The sequence below is a fragment of the Larus michahellis genome, chromosome 13 (genome assembly GCF_964199755.1).
Source record: "Larus michahellis chromosome 13, bLarMic1.1, whole genome shotgun sequence".
Taxonomy (NCBI): Eukaryota; Metazoa; Chordata; class Aves; order Charadriiformes; family Laridae; genus Larus; species Larus michahellis.
This window is the reverse complement of record NC_133908.1, coordinates 5,902,812-5,920,520: the sequence shown is the minus strand read 5'-3', so window position 1 is coordinate 5,920,520 and position 17,709 is coordinate 5,902,812. Positions and strand designations below refer to the sequence as shown.

General features: G+C 36.1%; 1 protein-coding gene across 3 annotated transcripts in view; it reads right to left on the bottom strand.

The window, feature by feature from the left end:
- Positions 1–17,709, bottom strand: part of SPECC1L (sperm antigen with calponin homology and coiled-coil domains 1 like) — a 66,454-nt gene that overhangs the window by 16,753 nt on the left and 31,992 nt on the right. For all 3 annotated transcript variants that reach the window (XM_074606577.1, XM_074606579.1, XM_074606580.1), the window contains exons 6-12: positions 17,496–17,569; positions 16,804–16,979; positions 14,804–14,967; positions 13,059–13,150; positions 7,358–7,448; positions 5,391–5,474; positions 3,377–3,533 (exon numbers count right to left, since the gene is read on the bottom strand). In XM_074606577.1, coding sequence (XP_074462678.1) covers positions 3,377–3,533; positions 5,391–5,474; positions 7,358–7,448; positions 13,059–13,150; positions 14,804–14,967; positions 16,804–16,979; positions 17,496–17,569 — 838 coding nt within the window. The remainder of the gene's footprint in view (positions 1–3,376; positions 3,534–5,390; positions 5,475–7,357; positions 7,449–13,058; positions 13,151–14,803; positions 14,968–16,803; positions 16,980–17,495; positions 17,570–17,709) is intronic.

Genomic DNA, 17,709 nt, shown 5'->3' with positions numbered 1-17,709 from the left:
ATGTAAATTTGGCAACAGAAATACATACTGTAAAAGCTTAAAAAAAGAGCAAACTATTGTCACAGTGAAAGTAGTAGGGTACAGCACCACTGACTGAAACAGAATATGCAGAAATACCTGCAGAGACTTAAGAGTTATTTTGGAGTAATTCTTTCCTTAGCAAATCATCCTTCTTTTTCCTTTAAATTATTTTCTTTTTCTAGGTCTTTCAACCTCAATGATATTTCTTCTATGAGTTCAGAAAATTAAAATCACAACATGGTAAGTTCCAGCTCGATCCATTAAGCTAACTCAAGTGACTTTATTTTGTATTTTGAAAGAGAATAAACTGATGCTATCTCTTTTGCATCTCATGGCTGATTACAAATGTCACCTTGAAACAATGAGTTTGCATATTAGCAGCATGCCATTATTAACAGAACATTTGCCTGAGATCTGGAATTCTTAAAAAAGAAGGGGGAGATCTAGCTATGCTGATCCACCATTTGATACACTAGCACAATAATGATTTGCTTTTTTCCAACAAGAATCTTCAATTAACAATGAAAGCTATCAATTAATTTCACTTCCAGTCTGTCAAGCTATCTTAAGTCATTTTTTCTTTAAGGAAAGATTGGGGAAAGAAAAGAACGAACTTATCGAGGTTGGTCAGTTTTTATATGAGCCTTACATTACATCTCTACCAGGCTTACAAAAATGAGTGCTTTGATTTAAAAAAAAACATATTATAGACGTTAATACTTTTGTAGTGGCCTAGTTATACAATTCAATATTTCAACAGATAGTGTAGGGAACAGCCTCTGACAAAAAGACTAAGTATTACACCATTATGAAGCTTATTTACTGGACTAACTGTGCCGGCAGTTGTTCTTATTTTTAATAATTTCCATTTGGAAAATTAAATTAAGATAACCATCAGTGTATCCATACTGCAAAGATTTCCTCATCTGCCATTTTTTAAAGGGTTCCATGCAGATATAAGCAAGATTTTCACAACATCCACAAAGATGATACCCTAAGTTACTTCTTTTTGCTATCTCCAAAAAGACATACAGATTGTATACATTCACTCAAATCTTCAACTCTTTGTTCTTTACAACCCATTAGGTGACTGGAAAGAGGGGTGGAATGTGGAAATACGTAATATTTTCAGTGGATTCTCTGCTACAGATTTACAGGTAGAATTCCCCAGGTCCTGCTAGGAAAATAAAGCATCCAGGGAACGCGTATTTCCTCATGCGAGAGTGCTACCAACAGAACACCAGAGAATGTTCCACACATCAGCATCTGTCGCTCAACTCATAAACGAAGAGAACATGTGCCAACATACAACAAAATGTTCTAAGACACTAATCTTCAGTATATGTATTGCAATTTGCTTGGTCAGTCTTCACTGAAATAGAGATGGCAAGATCTCAAAGTTGCTCAGAAAGAGGTATCAGTGGTGGCATTTGAAACAGCCGTGAAAATACAGGCACAGCAGAACAGGAAACAGTAAGTGCCTTTCAGCATGAAAGATAGCAGTATGAGCATTCAAACCTAACTGCTAATTTCAGAGCAATTTAATGTGACAAGGAAGTTGCTAGTTGTGTATTTTAAACATGAAAGAAATGATCTGAATAGGTTACTGTATCTAAATGTCACAGGTACCACACAGCCAGAATGATGCTTCAAGAAATTCTGTACTTCAGTTCTGGAATCAGTACACATTTCGACAACCCAAACTGGTGTATTTTTTTCCAATCGGTGATTGAAACAAATAATAGTGGGATTGCGTATTCAATCTACAATGAAGATTATGCAATGCTATGAGAACTTTAGCACAGAGATTCTGGACAACATACGAGAACTCAAATTAAAAGCTCCCTCTCTTTACGCTAAACATACTATTTAGCCATGAGGGAGCTGTACAGCCTGTTCTCAAATTCCAGTAAGAGCACATGGTTTATACCAGGTTCTCACAGTTATGAAAACACTGCTGAAGAAAATAAATTAGCGTAAGTTGTATGGAGACAATGAGAAATGGTTTGACACATAAATCTTACAAGTTAGTCTATTAGGTCAACTATATTCCAAATCAAAGAGCCAAGGAAGTTTCAACTAGAACAGGGAACAGTAAACTGCAAGCATTTGGTTTAGTGAACTATAGCAATACCTGTTTATTTTACAACAGCTTTCAGGAAAAGGTAGGGGAAAAAGGGAAACCTGATCACATAACAAATTGCAGTCCAGCAGCAACATTCTGAGGACTGTTCCAAAGAGCGTGCTTGTCACCATGCACCCACTACTGCCACTTCCACTGGTAAGTCTTCTTGTAGTGCTGAGGACTGCAGTCAATGGTTGGGCAGCAGAGTAACGGTATCATAAATACAACTGTACAATTTCACCATGAAATGCCATGCTATTTGCTACAGTCCGATGCCATCAATGCCATTTTATACATTACCAGTTCAAAGTTCATACACATATACAGGTGGGTTGGTTTTTTTTGTTGTTTTGGGTTTTTTTTTGTTTTTGTTTTTTTTTTCCCTTCAATTTCTGGAGCTACTTGGTCTAAATTTAGGTGCTAACACACACAATATTAATTGCTGCTGGTAAAGTACCCACAGACTCAAACTCTTCCCCACAGTGAAAGGAGAGCAGCACTGAGGCATGCCTCAGATGATTTCAGGGAAATAATTTTCAATAGCACCCACACTATTACCTATTGCAAATGTCTCAGAACATTAAGGGTTTAATATTTCTGCTGTACAAAAGTTTTGTCAGGAAGTTCTGTGTTAAACGGCCTCAAGAAAGTCATTTAACCCTTGTCTGCCGATTTGCCAATCTATGAAGGAGGGCTAAGTACATATTTCACTTGCATAACATGAGGCTTAAATACTTTGAAGTCCTTTGACTGATAACACCACAGATAGGAAAAGTTTTAAATTTATCAGAGACTTACCTTTTTATCTTACTAATGAAAGGGGGTTGCCTGGCCATTTGTAACTTAGACTTGCATTATGATTTCATCTGTGGCACAAATAACCCAGGCCCATTCACTCATGGCTATTTAGAAGACTTGGCAGTGTCTGGAATTAAAACCTAGTCATGCTGCTTTTTGCCTTCAGCTGCGATTACAAAAGTTAAGGTTTATCATGCCGTCTCCCTGGGTCCAAGCCACTCTGAAAGATTTGTTCAACATGCCATAACATAAGCTCCTTTCCTGAATTTGGCTTCATGGTATTTTGGACTCATATAATGCTATTATTTAGCGACATGACTTAGTTTGGTTTTCTAGTGGAGCATAAAGTTTTGGTATTAACCTCGTAAGCTCTACTATGCTAGTAGCTATGAAACTAACACATTTCAGTGCAGCACAAAAAAGGTTTTTCACCTTATTCGACTTCTGGTTGTAGGGGTGACTGATGCCGTAGGAGAAGATGAGAGTGACAGCTGTGGTGAGGTGGTACCCATTGCCATGAGAGATGCTGGAGACGCTCCATCAGGTGCATTGATATCCCGTTTGATTTCTTCACTACTTCTTCGAGAGACTAAGTGGGAAAATGCCCATATATTTATCATTTGCAAACATAAAACCTTTCAAACTCACTCTTACTCTCTGACAAGCACTAGTTCAGAAACCATGCGTGGAAACCCATATACAATACTAGGCTTCAACATTTTTCTTGATACTTTCCACTTAGGAAATATCAAGGATTTAGACTGCACTATCAACATTTATGATCAAACCTGTATCTTGAAGCTTAGAAAATTTGATGAATGTATCTTAATGGAATATCGCAATTTTATTTGAAGGATTTTATGAGTGAGAAGGAATTTTAACACCAAACCACGTAATTTTTCTCTAGTCCATGTAGCTATGTTGCTAAGCTTCGAGCAGTTAAGAAAAAAGAAAACCAAAACAGTTTAGAGATGACAGCTGCTTTACTTCCACTTAATTTTAATCAAGAATTGGCATGTATTTGATGCTCTGGACATTAATTAAATATCATCAGCAAGCAAATCAAAGATTGACTTGAGACCATTCAGCTACATTCCACAGAGCTTGCTTCATTTTATCAAAGGACAAACAATTTTTCTTAGAATGAAAGCACCAGCGTTATACTCTGTAAAACGACATTTGGAATGGTTATGTTTTCTCTACATGGAGGAATCTCCACTCAAAAGTATAATGTTTGCCTTTTATACCTAAACACTCACCATTTTTTGTGTTTGTGCAAATCAAAGATACAACTACCAACATCTATCAGAGACTTATTTTGTAATGACTTGGGGCAAGTACATTAACTTAGAAATACAAGACACAAGAAGTTGGGAAAACACACTTTTGGGTGGATTTTTTTTTTTTTTTTTAGGACAAATCAAAATGATCCAAACCAGATTTTCTTCTTGAAACCATATATTCAAACATAGGTATTTTTAAAAATATTTCTCTCAAATTCATTCTGCCAAGTTTACAGAAAGAACCATTTTCACAGTATCACAATATTGTACTATAAAGATTTGTTTTTAGAAGCCCCTGCTGATACTGAGACATCAGCTTGATAGTATACCAACACTCTACATAGGCTTCTATTCCTCAACTTGATTTTTTAAAAATCCAAAGTTAACATCGAATGTACAGTATGAGTAATACTGAAAAATATTTGTAGGTTATGCCAGTCACAAATGGACTATTTTAAAATAATTCACTGCAAACAGTTTTTTGCCCTACAGAATGGGTAGAAGTTGTGCTAGGCAATATGTCAAAACATTTATATGCATTCGATAATGCATAATGATGCATTTGTTACCTTAAAAGAACAATCCTCCTATTTTAAACCATTGAAAAGCATTCTTTCCACACAACCAAAAAAATTTGAAAAAGAAAGGAATTGTTTAATTTGAGAAGAATAATATGCTTCTCTGCCTTATTCACTTAAAATAATCCCACATTCAAGCAGTAAATAGTAACAGCCAGGAACAGTTTTCTTCCTCACTTATACCTTGCACACCAAAATTATTTGTAATACAACAGAAGATGACACAGAAGTCAACTGTTACATGCATGATTCAGACTCATCCATCTAGTATGTTGGTACAAGTCAAATATGCAATAACAAGAAGATGAGCAATTAAAAAAAATAATCTATTCAGTTCCACTTGATGCAATAAAAGGGAATATTATTTTAGCATTGGACTTTAGTTTCTTTCCCCAAATATTTCAACAGAAAACTTGAACACTGAAAAATAAGCTATTCCAAATATCCAATTAGAAGGTTTTCCTGGTAAGAGTTTGATGGTCTGAAGACCAAAGTTTTCCCTTGAAAAAGTAAACTGTACCTGTAGGTACAGTATTGAAATGAGAGTTCCTGATTTCACTAGTAATCTAAAAAAGGTGATATTACCAGAAATAGATTTGGCACTTTCCATAGCGGGTACTCTTGGCAAAGATGCTGGTCTGCTGGTAGAAGATGTTCTCAACAAATGTTCTGGACAAAAAAAAAAAAAAAAAAAAAAAGGAGAGAGAACATCATTAACAAAGATTCCAGTTATATGTAAGACATGTAAGTATGAGTCATAAATGTTGTCTACCAGGGCCTGAGTTTGGCTGTTTTAGTGAGAGCAACTGCTTTTATCTGTATGAAAGAGAAGGCCTAAATTTGCTTATTACCAATAAAGATCACTATGAATACATCATGATCTTCTTAATCCTTTTTCCCTAAAGCCTCTTACTAAGCCACATTCCCTAGACTATAAAAAATTTAATTGTTAAACCAAAAGGCTGAGCAAAGAATCCGCATTTAGCCCCTGGCCAAAAATATTCCATCAAAAATGGACTGGTAAAGCAGATTGCTTTATCCCTTGTGATTTTCTTTTTCCTTTGGTTTGTTGGGTTTCTTTTTTATTTTTTATATAAAAAGATGTGTGATTTTTTTCCTTCCCCATGCAGTGGAATCGAAAAGGTGCCTTTACATATTGTAGGTCTGCCTACTGCCAATGAGTAAAAATTCGTCTTCTGTAACACCAAATCAAAACTACTTCCTATTATTGAAGAAATATTCCCTCAAATAAAAAGTTTAGACTGTAAACAAAGGCTTAAATACTCCTGTATAGAAACACTTAGAAAACAGTAATTTGAGTACAAAAACACCATGAAAATGAAGAATGAGGATTAAAAAAGTGAGACCTCGATTCATTAGTTGAAAACATGACGACACAAGAAACGTACATTGCTACAGAGACACTTTAAAAATACACATGGTTGTAAACAGGAATTCTGTCTGGCACATTCTCTATTTGAATGCAGTCCTGCTCCTGCATTAACTGACTATAATGAAAACACAAAAACTATATAAAGCATACCACTCATTCTGCGTTTAAGCTTATGTCTACCCATGAACTCTCTAACAATTAAAGAATCCTAAACTATCTTCTTGGAAAGGCATTTCAATATTCCTAAAAATATCCAAGTTTCTAAAATTAAAACTCCAGCTGCATTGTACAAATAACCTCAATATGCATTCAACAAAAGCAAGAAGGAAATCTGGCACATACAGACTATTATGAAGTGCTACAAAAAAAAAAACCAAAACAAAAAAACCCCGAACCAACCCTTTAGAAAGCATCAGACCTCAGGAATACCAAATTCAGAGGAAATATTCAGCCTGGAGTCATATGGGGATTATCTTGAGAAACATCTACAAAAAAACCACCCTAAAGCAGGCATAAATCAGCAAGCTACACCCAACACATGATAGCCATTCATTCTCACAGGAAGAGCACATTGTTAACAGCATTTTGAGAGACAAAACAAAGTTCACAGAACAGGCAAATATTGGGAAACAGATAAATCAACACTCAATTTAATTCCATTCAATTTTTTCATCTGGCTCCTGAAGATTCAATACTTATTAAGTTTATGTTTTGTTATTCACATGGAATGCAATGTCACCATCATCCTCGTTTCATTCTGGGGGGGGAAAAAATCCCAAACACACACTACATAATGCAACCCCAGAGGTGTGTATTTCTAGTATCTGGAAGACAACTGCAAGACGTGTCCCTTAAATCATCTTGTCTTGATTTTGCAAGTGATCTTAGTCTATGCACACATTAAAAACTGTCAGAATAATGCTGAGTTACCAGGATGCAATCATGTTTTTGTTGAAAACTCAAAAAAAAATATCTTTATGATATACCACCATGTGTGATGAAACACACAAGTAATAAAAACTTGAAACATTCTATGATTCTATGCAAATATTATCATAATAAAAAGAATATGATAATACTTTGGATACTAAACAATACAAAATAAAAAAGTACTGATAGCATTGCTAAAAAAATAGTTTAAATGAACTTGAATCAATACCTTGAACAGGGATTTCAGCATAGCTTGGTCTTTTGTCTGTCAGTGTAGCAAGGGGTTTTGAAGCCGAGATTGGTCCACTTATAGAATGCCTCTGAAATGGAAAAATACTTGTGTCAAACATAATCCGAAGGTAAAACACAAATTTGGAATTGCAGAATCATTTTTAGAAACTCAGATATGACATTAGTGATTTAAAATAACTAAAAAACTAAAAGAATCTTTAAAAATTCTTAGTGAAAAAGGAAGCGTCCTCTTTACCTGGTCCTTTTGTCAATCTGACTGTAGATACACACACTATGCATTGATACTGTAACATTTAATTCTTTAAACTTAAACCTGTTCCTCAAACCAATGTTGCAAATTAAGGTTGTAAATTCTCTTGCAGTTTTTGTGTTAATTTTCATGTTCATTTATATTTTGTTTGCACAAACCTATTCTGATTAAACTTGATGTGTTTATTTAAACTAATACAACCTCCTATACGTAGCCAAGATTTTAGTGTTTGATTTGTGTTATTAACATTTGCCTATACACCTTTGTGGCTTTTACTGGAAAATTAGGATAATGGTGTATTGGCTGTAGTGACACAAACTAGCCGTTGCTAAGAGAAACCCTACTGAAAAACCTATTTTTTATTCAGAATGTCAACAGCTTTTGTTACCACCTATTTAACTGAGATGCTCCGTGAACAACCGGAGAGAGACATTTTGTTAAGTATTTTCTAAGGTGACTTTAATTTCTGTTCTGCTCTAAACTAGCTATGAAATGAATTTTTGCAAGTTTTATGTAAAATATTTAGCACCGCATGGCAGTACACTATCACACATGCGTTACATCTTGCACATAATAGTTAACCACTGGACAGCACTGAAATAAGCATTTTAGTATCACACAAATGAACTGTACACTCCAATAATTACCCTTACACTTACTGAAACTCATATTCAGTTGCCGAAGAGTCAGGGAAGAGAATCTACAATTATATCTTTTTTAAATTAATAATTTCGAAGAGCCTATTGCAAATTATAACACATTCTTTATTCACCTTGTCCTTTCTATTAGATTCCTATATTTAATCACAGTCAGACCAGTAATGTGTGTATACTTAAAACTCTTTCAGCTCTCCATCTGGCCCAAGATTAGATGGGAACATTAAATGAGCCTTATCTTCATAAAATAATAAAGGTCAGATGTTTCCCACGTCAAATCATGCAGGCAAGACAGACAAATTCAAAATTGTGATTAACGAATGTTAACAGTATATATTTTGCAGCATCCTGTAGCGCAGGCAGGATTACAGGGCTACTTATTCATCTTTTAGAGTCCAAATAGAGTTGCGCTTTTGTGCTAGTGCTAGAAATCAAATGGAGAAAACAACTGCCAACGATCCAAGAATCTAACTCCAAAATACAGCATGAAGAATTTCATCACCTTATATCTCAAGAGTCCTGCACGTACACTACAAAGATTATTCCTTAAACGTGCAGATGAAAGTAACTGCAATTGGGAGCTATGTGCAGAAGTGCCTACAACAGCTTCCCACAAGAACTGGTATTTCAAACTTGCATTAACTTTAAAGTTCACTTCACTCACTTAGGAATTACTGGTTTGGTTTTTTTTTTTTTAATAAAGGACAAGGACGCTATCAAAGTGAGAGCCTCTCCCCAAAAAAGGAAACCACTATAATAGAGTTAGATAACAAGGTTAAAAGCAAAGCATTCCATGTTGTCATTTTGTCTAGCTTTGGGATTGTCATTACCAAGACAGTGTAGTACAGAACTTCAGCCAGGAAACAAAGGTACGTACAAGAGCAGGCACCATGCTGGATAACCATATACCTTTATCACCTTCTCAGCTTCTAGATATCACTTAAAAACAAACATCCTTTACGGATATTGTCAGAAAGCGGTCATATTACTCAACTGATAACTTGCTGCGTACTGGTCTTGTCCCCTCGTTACAAAATAAACTGTTTGTCTTTTTGCTCCTGTTGACGCTGCAGATAGAGCTGACTCTCACTGTTGCTAGTTCCTTATGACATACCTTACTATCACAATAACCAGTAGCAATGTAGTGACTAACACAGCAAATTAGAGGAAAATGAACCAACTAATGTTTACCTACTTCCACTTGGCAATAACTATATAGCACTAGCGCACAAGTGTATTGGAGAATAATTTTTCCTGAAACATTTTACAAGTGTTAGAAACTGTTCTGCTTGACTGAGCTTTTGCTGAATTTGCAGATCAGCCATTCCTCATTTCACTTAGAAAACAAAACACATCTGATGGGCAATCAAACATGTATGGATCCTACCAATCCCTTTATAAACAACTTTTTTCTTCAACTAAAAACACATCCTACAACTCGCTTAACTGCTAAACACCATTTGTCATTTATACCTGTGTTCAAACTCCTCAACACTAATTGAAAGGATCAAAAGTTCGTAGGAATCACGTGCTTTTGACGCTATTCATGAAGGCTACTAATGGGACAGAAATTATTAAAGATGTTTTGCAATCTGCAATCCTCCTCCTATTCATCCTACATTGAGGTCTAGCAGAAAAAAATGCTAGAAACTTTAAGGACTACTTTCGATGGGATGTATAAAGAAAATAGTTCACAGAGTTAAATAACATTTTTACATAGTAGTCTCTGTGTAACATAATTACAGTAACAGACAAAGATGTTAAGATCAACAGTTACTTTCTCACAGCCATTCCTAGTTTTAAGACAGAGCTTCTGCTAGCTGCCTATGACTTTTTTTTTTTTTTTTTAAGATGAGTAACAACTCCAGAAGAGAACCAGCACACAGGTGAGACAAACAAAAGGAAAAGAGAACAAACACCTGACACTTCAAATTTGAGGCAGAACTATGGCAGGATGAACTAATCCCTTAAACTCCAAATATTTTGCTTCTGATTCTTCATCCTTGCATCCGTTGTTGGCTAAGGAAGGAAACACTACCAGGTATCAATTCCTGATAACTTTGCACTTCGGTCAGTATGTACTTCAATGAAGTACTTCATACCAGAGCACCTACACACGGCAATTTCAAAACAAACACGATTCTTCACATATTAAGTAGTTAAGATATGGAAGTCTGACACTGAATTGCTTGGAGCCTGAAAGTTTATATGCTCAAAGCAAAGCAGGACATTTAGTGGTGACTGCTGAATCTGAACCCAAGTCTACTTCAGAGAGTCCTCCAGCTATGAAACGGAAAAATAAAGTACTTGGGGAAAGCAGCAGATACGCTTCCCTGTCCTTATATTCCTCCCCAGGCGTCTGCTGTGGTCACTCTCAGTGGCACAGCGGAGCAGCTCAGCTTTGGGCTCACCCACAGGGCTGCTTTTACATTCTGAAGAGCATTCTCTTTGTACCTCTTTTCTTGAATTGTTTTGCAGTATTGCTAAGCGCTATGGTAAATAACAGCTACGTTCCACTGCTGGCTTGGCCCTGAAGCCACAAAGGGGTTTGTTTGTTTGTTTTCAGTTGCAAAAATGTATCCAAGAATGTATTTCCTTATACACACACATATTACTGTAAAGAAAAACAAACAAAGCAAACCAAAACTTCCCAAGCTGGAAGAAAATCATGACGCAATCCAACGCAAAAATGAGGTGATACACACAATTCACAGAGGGCACATGTTGATGCGTCTGTATTCGGAAAATCTTTTTTTGCAACCCATCCACCTTATCACAATATCAAAATTGTGCCAGTTTCTCAATAGCTGCCCGTGTAAATATTTCCCCTGTTATAGCATGTAAAAGCAACCGAGATTAATGATAATAAGCACTGCAACACCCATGCAGAGATCAACCCTTCCATCTTTACTCAATATCTTAAGCCATGGATGACTTCTGTAAGGTGGGAGCTGATAGGTCATCTCACATAGCGACTTACTAAAATCTCACTTTTAATTTGCAAGAGAATAAAAACAACAGACAAAAAATATACAGAAGTTGCAGAAACAGAACAGTAGAAAACAAGGCAGTAATATGAAAATAAAGAAAAGGAAAAGATGATGAAAATTGTTTTTGAACCCAACCCAACCGATTGTTTTGAACCCAAAACTCTTATTATTTAAAGAAAATATCCTTTAAATGCAATTTACATAATTGAGGTCACAAAACCCAGTTGCCTTCTGGATAATTGCAAATATTTTCAAGAAAAACACCTATCTTCAAAAAGACAATAGCAGCTGTTTTCATTTACACACCCTCCCCTTTGTTTTTAAGGCAATGTTTCCCACTAATGGGTATCCAGCTGTTAATGACTTGGTTCTATACCAGAAGTAGAATTCAAAATTCAAGTAATTCTGGCAGATCGAGAACATCAACACAAGAGCAGTAAACCTGAGCAGGTTTGCAGTATTTTAAGATATTATTTTGGTTCATGGTTAATTTACAGGTAAATAAAGTGAAATAAGCCTTAGGCTTGACTCAAAAAGTCTTCTGTCTGCCAAAGCTCTGGTCTAGCCTTTTAGAACATGAGATTAAGTGTGCTTCTTCCTACAAGAGCACAGAAATACACACAAATATAAAGACAGATCAATAGGAACAAAGCATCTGTCAGAGAACTTGACACATTTAACTACTTTAGAAAACTGCTGTCAAGAGTGACTGAGCCACAGGAAGCAGCAGAAGCTCTCACGAAAACATTTAATTCTTTCTCTCTGGTTTGAGGCTATCTATTTGTTCTATGAAATTCACTTTTAAAATAATCAAAGCTGCACTAGTCTGAGCAAAGGAGAACAGTCAGTTTGTTCCAGGTATTGTTCCTTGAGCACTAAAAGCCAATATGGATATAGATTCTTCACACGGAGAGGATTTATTACCGAAACAATATGCTGACCGATAGTAAAAATCAAGTTTTGGTACTTCTGGTAAGCAATATCCTGAAGGCAACAAGGAGAGTTACTGACATTAAAGGATTAAAACACAGTATATTCTCTGATTTTCCTTTGCAAATCTGATCCCATCTGCTTTGCCCTTAAACTTGTTGGCTTTTGCCAAAATCTCATTTCACACAGTTAGTGAGATAATAAAACCAGCAGTGATCTATAAAGCTGAGCATTAGAGCACTGATGATGCAATCTTAGCATACCCAGGCTCCTGTAGCAGCTGAACAAACGGACAAAGCTTCAGAGGGGACAGGAAAAAAAAATACACAGTATAATCACCAACTGGCCAAACTCTCAGTCAGTACAAAACGAACAAAGATAATCAATTCAGAATGATTTCACTCCTCTCTGGTCAGGTCTGATATCGAAAGCCCATGCAACATGGGATACTTTTATACTGATGATTGCTGACAGATTCTGCACAGATCTCAGACCATTGCCCAAAGGGGATTACTGTTGTTTCCGTGCCAGGCACAGGACTAAGAACTGACAAACAGCAACTCTAAAACTAAGGAATGCAGATAAAGTTGCATGCTTCTCAGTAGCACAGGAATAGTAATGGTTGGAAATATTTAACAAGAACTTCCAAATTATGCCAAAATCTTGTATTTACAACATGGTTCTCTGTGAAAGACTCTTCTGTTAAGACTGAACATTTTAGTACTTACTTACTTGAGGCAACATTTTATCATCATTTCCCCACAAAGTGAGCCAATATTTGTATATCACCACCTATAGTTTCACATGCTCTTCTTTGGAAAGAAGGACTAAGCGCAGTTATAAAACACCTACCTGCATAGGGGATACAGCAGCAGCTGGGGGAGTTTTCATGGGACTTGGGCTCAGGGGAGTGCGAGGAATTGTGGCAGCAGCAGGGCTTGGAACTAGCAGAAACACAGAAAGGAAACCATCGTGAGCATCGTACTGTTTTGCAGTGAAACAGAAGACTGGCTGTTACAGCAGACTCTCTCCTTGTACTTTACATTACTAGTTTTACTGGATCACATCTTTCAGAATTTCAATTAGTAACTGACTGCAAACTAATTTAAAAGTATGCCTACACATTTACTCCTCCACAATCATATTCATTTTCTGTCTTGAATATATTACCCATGGTAAAACCTAGGTTTACTGGGGGTGGACAAGGCTAAGGTGCAGGATACTATTACCCCGGCAGATGTAAATGATGGCATTACTAATCCTCTGATCTCCCGATAATTAAAGAGATGGTAGCAGGCTCCTGGGTCTGCCGGTAAGACAAGAAAGATAACCTATTATCACCTGCTTCTCTGTCCCAGCTTCCAATCAAAGTCCACGGGTACTACATAGTATATTGGGAAAGACAGTCCCTGAAATTTTGGGATTAAACAAATAACATGTTTAGAAATGTATGAAAACAGACAAATACTGAATTGGTGAATCAATCATCTGATTATTTAACAGCATGGTTAGACACAAATGCTGAGGAAGAAGGCAGACAGTGGCTTGAAATAAAAGGTTAAAAAGAAGGCAGAGGGGACTTACCATTTTACCAAACTAACTCTGGCAAGAAAGCACCTTTGTCCAATAACAGATTAAAAAAAAACATTCTAAATTAACACTAGGAAAGTAAAAAACTGAATACCTATGAACAAAGAGAACAAGTATGGAAATAGACTAATTTACAGAATCGCCAAATAATGCAGAGATACTTCTATAACAACAATTTTTCAGGTTATAAGCAGTCAAAAATAGATTTGCCATATAGTCTACTTCCAGCTAAGCCTTTTTACATCAGACTTACAGTGACATTATTGTAAATGAAATTCAAAGCCAGAAAGCCTGGCAAGGTAAATATTCTAACTCATACAAGGTCTCATATGCAGCTAAAGGTAAAGCCCAGTTGTTTCTCATTTCAAGATAATGACTTGTATTCCTTGTTCTGCTCACCTATAGAGAAGGACAACAGCACCTGTTTCCACAATCAGAGAATTATAGTAAAGTCCACTGTCTCAACGGTGAGATCCCTTTCATTTTAGAAATTACACCCTACACCTTTTAATAGGTGATACTGGTTGGACCTTATTTTTAACTTTCATTGGCACCTTGACTATAAGAATAAAAGTTATTAAAAGAAACAAACTCTACTCTAACTATTACGTGGCTTTTAGAATCCTGAATTTGGCACGTTAAGTTCACATTTTAATAGTAAGGCTGAAATCAGCTGTGCTTCCAGCTATAATTATGTGTGTAATATGTGTTTATGTATTTCTAATATACAGGAGCACTGAATCAAAGCATCCAGCATATGAGTCATCAGCAATGCGACAGTAAAGAAAAAATAAAGAAAACTAAAAAAGATGCTTGCACTTAACTGCAGTGAACAATCTCTTGTGCAATCTAGTTTAGATAAGTTACGGCTGAAACGAACCTATCAGTCATGACAATACAATTAAAAAAAAACAACTTACCTTTGAATTAGCTCATTGAAAGCATCCACGTCAACATATGCAAAATCGTAACTTAGTACAGCCACTACACTGGTTGAAAATAATTACCTTGGGAGGCACTGTCAAATGACTTGATGAGTGTTTTTACAGTAGGAGTTGGCTCTGAGGAGGTGGATGATCTGCGACTCAGCCCCATTCCTTGTCTCAGAGCTGCCAAATCTCTCTCTACAGCATTCATGTAATTGTACACTCGACCACGTTCCTCTTCCTGCCTAAAATCAATATGCAGCCCATTTAAGGCACTTTAAAAACACTTTAACATGCAAAGTCTTAAAATTAACACAAGTTTGAAGCCAAATTAAAATCTACGGTCCAAATTGGTCATTACATTAACCTAGTTTTCTTTCCACTGTAATTTAGAAATAGATTATCAACCTAAATTATCACTATAAATTCCTACTATTTGTCAATAAGACAGCTTAAGCACTAGCTGAAAAGTCTATCAAATCAATACCGGATTTAAGGCTTAATTCCTGCTTCTGTCTCTCAAATGCACACACACAGCACATGGACAGAAAAAATTGAGCCTTAAGGATTTCACCATTTCACATGAAAATAATCAGCTCAGAGGGGAGAATTTTTCTTCCACCTGCATAAACAAAACAATTTGAATGAATACTAAGGAGGTAAGAATACACTTCTGGCACACATCTTTAGGCAGCATATGAATCCATTTAAAAAAAAAAATAGATTTTTAGTACAGAATATTTATGGTGGTTATCGTATTCAGTGTCACCAACAAAACAAGATTTGTTAGAAGCAACCTATTTTCTACAGTCTGCAAGAATTAAACATTGACTGATTTTTGCTTCAGACGCCGTAACAGACTTTCCTAACACCTTCGCCGCAATACAGTAGCTATACCGCTTCCAAGGAATCTAATTCAGTTGGCTCTTTGTTCTTTGACTGCAGTGAATCAAACGTCAGAACACGATTGTGTATATGTATAACGACTGTGTAAAATGAATATACTGACTGGAATCAGCAAGCCAATTCTACTTTCAGAAGTGCAACTGTAACCTCACAGGTTCACTTCAAGCAGTAATTGAACAATTACAATTCTGGCTGAAATGTATTAGTAAGAATTGCTCGTATTACTTAGTTTGGTGATCTTACTTCAGACAAGATACCTTATGCCCATCACGCATCCATCCAGATAATATTCCATTTTCAGTGCAACCAGTCTGTTCTTCCTACCATCAGCTTTTCCCTAAGTTCCTTAGCCTGCATTATCTCATATCCTGCTGGATGCTGGGTTAAGTGTAATGTATCCTATAAAATGCCCATCCACATGGAAAAAAATTGTTTAATATATATACACCACAAACATCATTACTGTAATTATAAGCTATACGTGCATTCAATCCCTAGAGACAACGTAGTCAGGATTCATTCAAATGGTGCTGTCCAAGATGTTCCTATTCTATGGATTTGAAGGACTTTCATACTTCTGAAACACACATAACTCAGTTTCTAAATAACTGTAGCACCTAGTTCAAGCCACAAAACATCACAGTTTAAATTGTTTTCATTAAAAATGTTTTGATACACAAAGCATCTCTAATTATTTCCAGAAACAATTACCAGCAGAAAAAAAACAGTACAAGATATATGGAGAATTAGAAGAAGGTTTCTTGTCAGGTAAAAATCCAGCTGTATTTTTTACCATACCAAAAGCCTTGGCTGCTAAACAGAAGTATTAATGATGGTACAGAAAAGCCAACACTGCTTGTTTTTCACATTGAGGGAAGTGAAATCATGTCCAACTGTTAAAAGGGAAAAATCCTCCACTTCAATCTGGTTTTGCAAAAGCACCGAACTGCGTATTCTTGGACAGATTAAGTATACAGTTAGAGAAACAAATGTTGTTCTTATAAGTTTACTTATTTTGACCCCCAAAGCCTGCGTAAAGTAGCTTGTTGAAATAAAGATCCTCACAGTGAGAGGATTTGCGAACTTCCAGAGTCTCAATAATAGCTGTGACACTGGATTTCCAAAACTGTACCCCCGCTACGAAAGAGACAATATCCCTGTTGTCTTTTGCATACTTGCGTGACTTTATTTCCTCCAACTCTTTAGTGAGCTTCTCGTTTTTCTCCTGAGCTTCATGTAATCTACGCTTCAGGTCTCCTATCTCTTCTTGGGCCTCAGACTTTATATCATTTGCTATAACCACTGCAGTCTGTAGATCAGCCTGGAACTGACGCCATTCTGCTGACTCCTCCTATAAGTAAATAAAACTTTAAATTGAAAGCAGCAGCAAGAATTGTGAAGTTAAAAATAAAAGTTATCCTTATTATTCAGAGTTTCCCTGTTACAGGAGACAATTTACAGGAACGATAAAGGCACTCATCTCTGGCATTAGGCACAACCTAACTTACAAGTTAAATTGAAGAAGTTTTCCTGGAAATAACTAGACTTCCAAGGTCATGGATTTCTTTTCTAGAAACAAAGAAAATGTTCGAAGTGGAGCAGAAAAAAAAATTAATATTAAACTATGCATCAGAAGACACAGGAACATTTTCTCCCAAGCCCAACACCACATCTGTGTCACACTGAGAATTTTTTAGAATTCTTTAGTGTCCATCGGGTAGTAAATATATTCCCATATGATGCCTGTGTCTCAGAAATAATTATTTTAATGGTATTACATCTATCATATTACCTTTTCACAACCTCACATGCAGGTCTTGAGAAATTCCAAGTTTACAATTTATTGATTTTTTAGGTTTTAACCTACCCGGAGTCTCCTATGAAGATTCTTTATCTCTCTTTCCATGTCATGCTTTTGGTCCTGAAGTTTTTTAACTGTATCTGGAAAGAAAGTCAAATTCTCTGTAAGATCTTAGTCAGGGATCTGTTTACTTAAAGAGTAACTGAAACAACCTGCAAATGTTTTTAAGAACTAACTCAGAGAATACATTTTTATAACCAAAGCCATCTGGAGAAAAATA